The sequence below is a fragment of the Telopea speciosissima genome, chromosome 10, assembly GCF_018873765.1.
Source record: "Telopea speciosissima isolate NSW1024214 ecotype Mountain lineage chromosome 10, Tspe_v1, whole genome shotgun sequence".
Classification (NCBI taxonomy): domain Eukaryota; kingdom Viridiplantae; phylum Streptophyta; class Magnoliopsida; order Proteales; family Proteaceae; genus Telopea; species Telopea speciosissima.
Window position 1 is genome coordinate 34,952,514 of NC_057925.1, and position 9,223 is coordinate 34,961,736.

The 9,223-nt window shown below is 41.0% G+C and overlaps 1 protein-coding gene across 2 annotated transcripts in view; it reads right to left on the minus strand.

Moving 5' to 3' along the window:
• The window catches only part of LOC122642867 (phosphatidylinositol transfer protein 3-like), a 30,640-nt gene extending 25,077 nt beyond the window's left edge, over positions 1 to 5,563 (minus strand). Inside the window, exons 1-5 of one of the 2 annotated variants that reach the window (XM_043836470.1) lie at positions 5,419 to 5,563; positions 3,380 to 3,556; positions 2,600 to 2,776; positions 2,060 to 2,158; positions 1,684 to 1,926 (exon numbers count right to left, since the gene is read on the minus strand). In XM_043836470.1, coding sequence (XP_043692405.1) covers positions 1,684 to 1,926; positions 2,060 to 2,158; positions 2,600 to 2,776; positions 3,380 to 3,448 — 588 coding nt within the window. In that variant the 5' untranslated portion in view covers positions 3,449 to 3,556; positions 5,419 to 5,563. Of the gene's footprint in view, positions 1 to 1,683; positions 1,927 to 2,059; positions 2,159 to 2,599; positions 2,777 to 3,379; positions 3,557 to 5,302; positions 5,325 to 5,418 lie in introns of those variants that run through there. The other variant, XM_043836471.1, reaches the window with a different exon arrangement.
• Positions 5,564 to 9,223: the final 3,660 nt, after the last annotated feature.

A 9,223-nucleotide genomic window follows, 5' to 3' on the forward strand; every position in this document is an offset into this window, starting at 1 on the left:
AGTTGCCTAGCTTGGGACACCTTCTTGGTGTCTCCTTCGTCCAGGCCCCCTCAAACGCCTTGGATTGCCTAGACGCCATGACAACTATGCTCAAATATAATGACTTTTCTTTTGAACATGAAGATACACTAGTTCTTGATGCCACCAACCAGCAGACTATTGTCACATCAACTTCATTGGAATCACATTGCACCATACCTTCTCATCATAACTATTAAGTTTCAAAGCACAGAACATCTCTGATTCACCTCTAGTGTATTTACCATTCAGAAGAGAAACCTTATGAGGATGAGGGTGCTATTCTATATGTGGCTTAGCCTTGTCAATAAAGGCTCTGGAAACTACGTTGATGGAACTCTCGCTATCTAGCATCACCTGTGCTGCCTTAGGGCCACTATTCATACGGGTAACATACAATATCTCCGCCAGTCCTCTCCCTTGGTTTCTGCTATCAAAATACGGCTAACCTCATTGACTCCATATGCTTTCTCACCTTCCTCGAGACACGGCTAATCGCATAGACTTTGAGCCTTTTTTCAGAAATATCATGACATGGCTTTCTTTTGTGATCAACTCGGAGGAATAGTTTCGTCGGTGACAACAATCTTCCTCATCTTTCGAGCCCGCCCAGAACTCTATGTGGCATTGACATAGAGAAGGAGACTAAGAGGAAGAGCAGGGGTCCTTTGCTTATTTGCACCTTTGATGTGGGTTGGTTGGCTGTACACTCATGATGTAATATTTTGTAATTTAATAATATTAAATTATTTTCTCCATTTGTCACTTGCATTTGCATATTTTAGTTGGTTTTATTTATTTTTGTATGTCTTTACCAAACTATTTATTTTTGTATGTTATAGCACTAAATCATGTGTAACATATGCTATCTATGAGAAATATACAAGCAAGGAACAACATACACTGCCAACCTATGGTATAAAACTAAACTAACAATTTGAGTGTGTTTTTAAAAAATCTAAAGGTTCTATTGTGTTTAGGGATGCTTACTTAGGGTCTATGCAAAGTTTCAGCCCAAAATATGACCATTTGACCACCGAAATCGTCAAACAAAACCTGCAGGATTTTGATCAGGTTTCATTGAAATCCAAAACCGACTTCTTAAACCTTGCCAACCAGACCCCAATATGCACCGGGACAGAGACAACATGGGTACTAACTACTAAGGTCAGACCCACTGATAGACAACTAAATCATGACTTCCACAGTTGAAACACTGGTGTATTCTGGACGTGGAGGGTTTCTAACCTGATTGCTTCTGCTAGTTCTTTTCTAATTTCAAATCTCTTTACTCTTTGTGGGCCCATAATCCACAGGCCTATTTGTCTATTTGTAGTCATAGAACCACACAAACAGTGTAAGGATGAACTCAAATGCCAATTCAAATCCCATGCAATAACTTAACAAGTATGCTATCTTACATAGAAAGAGATTGTAGTACCATGAACTTGAGTACATATACATCTAAGCATAGTTGTCACGGCGTGTAGATGATCCTAGGCATTGGAGGACGAAAAAAATTAAGGCGACACCAACTCAACTATGCATCTAAGTATATTCAGTTTCCAAGGCTAAACACAAAAGTTCAAAGCTCAAAATGGTTGAGTGATAAAGCTCATGATAAAATGATGTTCTTACGAAAATTAGTAACAACAGGTGACATACCATCCAAAAAGATTCAAAAATTTTCGGTGGATTATAGAGGATTGCTAGGCCCAGCCTCTCAGGGTAACGGTTCTGCAATACATGAGCTGTTTCACGAGTGACCTTCACCGATATGCTCGCCATTGTCCACCCTTGAAAGTCAATTAGCCATACCATCTGCTCCTGATCTGGAGCCAAATTCATTATGGCATTCTCCATACAATAAACCAAATATTTTATCTGGCCTCTTGTTGAGGTTGTGTTCTGTAGAAAGAAAAGTCACAATTTAACCATGTTTCTCCCAAAAGAAAAGGAAATTAAGGAAATAAAGCATCTAAGCTATAGGTGGTCCCAATATTCCATGTAATCAAAACGGCTTGCATCTCATGCTATATACCTGGAAACCAGGTCTCATGACAAGAACGGTCCTTCCATACTTGTCTAAGTAACCGGAACTGTAAATCTTTCCTGTCTCAGCTTCACGGGCAACATCTTCCTATAAAACATGAAAGTAATGATTTCAGTTACCAAATAAAGAAGCTCATCCCTCTCTTAGAGATAATTATTCAGCATGTCTGCAATTACATATCAAGCCCAATGTCACAAATTTGCTTACATCTCACACTAAAAGCTCTAAAATCATGAACACACATCAGACTTGCAAAATGCAGCTGAGCAAGTATGCCACAAGGCACAATCATGAAGCATCGTAAGCCAGACTAAACTTTTATTCCCACCACCCCCCTCTCCCCATCTACTTATAATAAAAAGGTGGGAGAAGTTGAAACTTCCTAATAGTAATAACAAAATTTGTACATATTCTCTTTCCAGGGTAGAGAAGAATGGTAACACTTTGTTAACAGCAGAATCGCAGACAATAAAATCCAAATCACCCATAAGAAGGGGGGGGGGAAATTGCACGGAGAATGTTGCATACCCAACAGATCTTTTCTGGTTTGTAATCAAGCCTCCATTTCAATGTTTCCTTCAGCATTTTACATGCCTTGTTTGCATTCCAGTTCCTTGCTCTGAGATACCTTAGTATTGAAGCATCCGAACACAAGTTTGGTAGCTTGTCAGCAATAGGACCCATCAGCTGTCTAACTTCATTGATCTGAAAGAAAATGGCAACTGTCTTTAGTTCCCCCAATAACAGTTTCTCTTCATTGATTTCTTTGTCTATGAATTCTACAGGCATTTGTCAATTAAGGATAGTCCTATACTCCAGAAGGGTGGAAAACACTTTGGAGCGGGAGGGGGAGCCTTCTACAACCAGAGCATGATGAAGCCTCCATCCCTGCTCTGCTATGTATATGTACCGTATGCAAAAAATCTGGCACACCCACTAGCACACAATGAATTGGTCTGAGACCAACTATTTTGTGCATCCCAGGCAAGACATCTTCCTGACTCGATGCAACAATCACATTTCCATCATTGGAGAACAAGGAATTCAAACCAACCAGAATCCTTCCAAAAGGATGACCACATTATCAAATGGCCAATTGTTGAGTCACAATATCCCCTTGAAGAGAACATATGTGTCATCAAAATAATTCCCCTTTTCAAGACACACAGTGAAGGCAAGAAAGATGGCTTCAACGTAGCCTCCCATCCTGGTGTGGGTATTCACACGACAACTAAAAAACTAACATTTTAACGACAAAGATCAGACAAGAATATATGATAAATCATTGCAGCTGAAATTCAAATGCACCTTGGCTTGCTGCTCGTTATGTGACAAAGTTTTCTCGGCCCCACTTGCTCGCAATTGCATGGCAGACATGTTTCCCAAATTAAATGGATCTAATAAACAGCTGGAGGTGATAGTAGGAATCAATCACAACAGTTTACCAACAATTCCATGGTAGATAACATGGAAAATGTGAGAGCTCTGAAAGAAATATAGCTAAGTCAATCAGTCAAACAGGAAATAACATGTATATTACATGAGTTCTGGAGAATGCACAATAACTTATACCAGCATGGAAATTCTAAGTTAATGTAATATTAGATTTTCCACAACAAAGCTTCTATTTGAAAAGGTTGCAAGCATAATTAATTGTTGATTTTTTATAAAGTACAGGTGGTAAAATTTATTGAAAGGACTTGCATCATCATGCCCAATTTAGAGCGATTAATAAATCAGTCCATGGCTCCCCAGTTAGAAAAAGGGGCAAGCCTAAAGTAACTTCGGAAGCAGTCATGGGAAAAGACATGCATGACCTAGGATTAACAACAAATATGGCTCAGAATAGAGTATATTGGCTAAAAATAATTCATGTAGCCAAAGCCATATAGTTGGAATAAGGCTTAGTTGAGACTGAGTTGTATGACTCCCTAATCATAGCCAAAGTCTGACTATCATCATTCAGCTAAACAATGCAGCAGAAATTTGATAATATAAAATAATAAGTTAAGATAAATGATAAGAGACTAACCTAATCTTTTAGCACCTCTATACCTTGAGAATTATAATAGATTGACTGATTTAAATGTAAGAAAAGTTCAAAGATGAAGGCCAACATATAAGTCTGGGTGAAAATGTCTCTAAAGAAGAGACAAACCAGCCTGAAAGCTTCAGTACTTTATTTGTTCAGTCTGGTTAGTCAAGGAGGAAGATGAACTTACGGACGATGTCCTCAGTTTCCTATTATCACGAAAGCTTCTCTAACATAAAAGCAAACATTTATATCCTTGTCTGAATGATGACTATTACAAACTTCTCACACCTTTGGTAAATTCAGACCTGTTTCCTTCATACCTTTTTTTATAAGGATTCTCTATCTCGCTGTCCCTCAATCATTGCCAACATAGTTCTTTCTTATGAGTTTGCAAGAGATTTGTAAGTTGTAACACAAGAGTTTTAAGCTGTCGACATAGCTGAAGAGGTTTAAGAGTCAAATGACCCAAACCATGAAAATATAATTCATATTCTTTCCTTGTCTTGCTCATTATGCAGTAAATGGGAAAGGGAACTACCAGTAAGGGGGAGTAGATGATGAGACTCTACTTCAGTTACAATAAAGAAATGTCAAATCACAGCAAAAATGCCCCTGGCCAATTTCGAAGTTCTACACAGGAATTCGCAACAAGTTAACCATAATATTATCTACAAACCTAGTCACATTAAGTCTAAAGTTTCTTCCAACTGATCAAAATATACCGATTAGCTTTCTTTTCATTTGGCAACATCCTAGTTGGGGCACCAAAAAATCTCATAATTGAATAAAAGTTCCTAGAGCCTTTTGGGTACATAAGAGGGTGAAGATAGTTCTTGAACCCTTTTCTGTGAACCTAAAATTCACAGAATTCATCCCAGCTAGTGAAAATCTTGAATCTTCAAGAAACGATGCTATGGGCCATTGCCCAATTCCCCAACCAATGGCATTCCTCCCACCTCCAAAAAAATATATATAGCATGTAAAACATATATAGAAATCCATTCAAACTTGACAAGATAAACAGTAATCCAATCCATATTTCATGGAAAAGAAAGAAAAAAAAAAAGTGCCCTTTAGAGAAAGTTGAACAACAAAAAGAAACGAAAAATACTCACATTATCAAAGAGAATACTGAAGGTCACTGATTCTGAAAATTGAATCTCACAACCTCAAATTTACAGAGGGGAAAAAATTACCGACGTAAAGAATCTTAATCCAACTCAAAGAAAATTGGATATTTAAATAATGATAAGGGGAATAATAAACATAGACATCATCTAAAAAGGTGGGGAAAAGGAGGAGAAATGCATACCTTATCTGAGAGGAATTTTTTATCTGTCCGATAAAGAATGAAGCTCCCTCTAAGAAGGAAGAAAAGCTAAGTGGAGCCACAAAATGGGGAAGCCACCAACTAACCAATTTTGGAAGAAATTTATCACCACAAACGAAACCCATAATCTGATACAGTTAAAAAAATAAGGGAAATGAGGACGAAATTTTACGATCTAATCCGATGGTTATACCAGTTGACCAGCTGGCCTGGCATTGACAGCAGAAATACATGGAAAGAAAGAGAACACCGTAACATCATTCTATCACCAAGATATCCGCAGCACATGGCAACTGCGCCATGTGGTATTTCCAAATCCATGAAAGTTCCTTCATTCGGGTAAGAACAAAAATGCTGCAGAATTGGAAAGCATTCCAACTGAAGTCTGAAACAGATAGTTTAGCCAAGTGGAACTCTGCGTTATGATCATTGGATATTTCTTGTACAGCTACCAAGCCAACGAACCTTTTTATGGTCCACCATGGGCATATTTGGCATAACATATGGCACTGTTATGCACAAGAAGAATCATCCCTCCGACAAGGGGAGTGGCTTATCCTCTATTGCCGAGCTGCCCGGCAGGACCGTGCTTCCCAGACACGGTGAGGCGTGTAATGACCGCCTTACCCCCACTCGGGCAAGGTACTTGGGCAGGGGTAAGGCAGTCAATGCACGCCTCACCGTGTCTAGGCAGCACAGTCCGCCGGGCAGCTCGGCAGTAGAGGATCCAAATTGGTGGAAAATATTCCAATAGTTGCTTCTCATCGAATCATCTAAGTTTCTCATTTTGGAGGCAAATTTTAAGAACTTTTTTTTTTGTGGGGGAAGGGGGGGGGGGGGAGGGAGGTATTTTTGCACGTAGATTCCATGCATCAATCCATTCAAGTTATGGTCATTTCGGATGGACATTTATGGCCATCTGACGTTACTCCATGCTGATCAGGAAAATTATCTCCTCCAATTCCCACCCGGGCAAATTGTTCAGTAGGGTGGTCATTCCAGCCCCCCTCCCCACCCTTGTTAGAGGACCTGGGGAACTAGGCCAGGAATGGAATTGGAGAGGACAAAGATCTTGTCGGTCGAGCACATGCCCAATAGCGCCTTAAACTACATTTCCAAGGGAAAGGGAAGTGGGGAGGGGGAAAAGTAAGGGTGCTAGTTCAACCTGGCCAACCTGAGCCCGTCCTAAGCCTGGGCTGAGCTTTTCAACTTGTAGCCTGGGGTAGGCCGACCTGATCCAGCCTGACCCTGTATTTTCAAATACTAATATGGGGAAAAGATTGTTGCTTGGGCCTCTAGAGGTACACGTGCACACTATCCAATGGGAGCACGCGCATAAGCATCGCCATGGGCGGGATTTTCGCTTTTTCCGTGGGGGCAGCGCAATACTTTCCCGCACTTCTGTGTCTAGGTGCAAAAGCTACATTTAGGGGAAAGAGAACGCCACCCGATTGCACAGCGCACACCACACAAGGGCGCGTGAAATGACCACCACACCCACTGGAACCCCATAAATGACTAGGATTGTGGTGGTCATTTCGCCCACCACCGTCTCAGGTGCAAAGGCGGCATGTCTGGTGTGACCGGGTGGCATTCTTTCTCCCTACATTTAGACTCTTTTGGGTTTTCTCTCCTCTATTTTCATTTAGGCCACCTACTTGCTGATTCTCTCTCTCTCTCTCTCTCTCTCTCTCTCTCTCTCTCTCTCTCTCTCTCTCTCTCTCTCTCCTTACTTCGACTTCACTATTGAGGGATCTTTATCGCCTACAATTCCCTGCCCGTCCATTTCCTCAAACTCCTCCCATAGAGGGGAAGAAATGACCAACCTACCCCCTACCTGAATACACTGCCTGGGTAGGATCCACCCCCTATTAGAGGGACTTGGGGAATTGGACTGGGCAGAGAATTGCAAGAGATAATTTTTCCAATCAGACTTGGGAAACCGGACCAAACCATCTGTTTGAATCAAAGATTTGATCATATCTCTGGTTTTAACGGGTGAAACTCGATGTCGCTAGGCTTAAAGTGTAGGTAGAGCGATCCCCTACAATCTCTATGGAATAGAAATGGCCCCAACGCGACGTTGAATGAAGCTTAACTAGAAAACCATTCACAGAATGGCTACCGGTAGAACATACTGATAAAAGTCCAGATTGACCGCTACTTCTACTAGCTGGTGAAATTTGGGGATCTGAAGCTCCTACACCAAGTACTGGCTGATCAAACCATGATTTGTCAGCTAATCACTGATCAACCAGCTACTTCTACCAGTAGGTTCCCAGAGTTGAGTTTAACTCTGTGTCACACCCCACTCCCTATAGACTAGGAAGTATGACTAGGATACACACTTGTATCCTATACCATCTCCAGGATCTACATTTGCAGTACCATGATCGCTAACGCAACATAATAAATACGATCATAGTAATATTGGAAACATATAATACGATAAATAATAACAGAGTGCGGAAGCTATTCAAGTGATAACATATAAGTACGGTTGAAGTTTATTCTTTCACCACATCGTTTAGCCAAACTGTACTAAATATAAACAAGTAGATAGTATTCAAAGAAGTATAATTGTACTTAATTAAATCCCAATTAATAAAGTCTAAAATGAAAGGGGCTCCTAGCCCAAGATCTACTGTGCCCCATAGGCACAGTCATCACCTTGCTCCTCCTCACTAGGAGCACTCCACACATCAGGTCCATCAGCATACTAATAGGTAGGATCCACCTCAACCGGCAATGGTAAACTTGCATCCATAACTAAAAATAGGGGACCCTCGAGGGATTAGCTACACTATTAATCCCAGTGAGCAATTAGATCACGCAACCATACATAGATATTCATGAATGCATATTTCACAAGGATGCAAACCAAACGTGATAGACGAATCCCATAGCGTCCCATACCACCAAGACAATTTGTGCATCAAATCCAGTTTACAGTCATGCACATGAATGCATAAATAAGTTCATTTTATTATTCTCCACCTAACAATCAAATGCCTAAGTCCTAGGGTATAGTGCTGCTACCTTAGGCAGCATCCCTGGTCCCAAAAATGGTGGAACCCAACGATGTCAACCCGAGTTGCGGTTGGAAGCCTGCGGTACCGAACTCCTCCATGAGATTGTCCGTAAACCCCTGGAGCCTGTGGAACCACACTCCTCCATCAGATTGTTCCACAAAATCCCAATATAACCCCAGCTCTCACTCAGTTCTAGTACCTCAACCGGTCACACCAGATAAAAGTTTGAGAAGGGTATTCCAGTACGTCGGATAATACCATCGGTTATCCAACACCTCACCCGCTATTACCAAGGGGTGTAGTACTGGGGAAATGTCATCCTAACCAGCAAGCATCAACATGAAAAAAGGCGCATGCATAAGTATATGCCGGAGGTCGAGTCCATAGTGCCAAAATATCGGTCAGCCCAGCTATCCTCTCGTCCCCCTAGCTCACACATACACGTATGAAGAGCACGGCGAATGTGATACCGAAGTCACGGTCGACCGGTCACAAACCTGTTTCCAACCTAAATGCAGCAGTTATCTCTAATGCAGCAATTATCTCTACATGAGCATAAAAGTAAATAACACATGGCAATCCCAAGTCCGGCACCCACTCCCGGCACTTGGATCCCATCTCACACATTTACCTCACTATCACAATTCACATCCATCACATGTACATAACACATCCATTCTCCCATTCACAACTCATTCCATAACATAATCAAGAGTTAAGCATAAGTACTAGGTACTAGCATTCAACATGATATA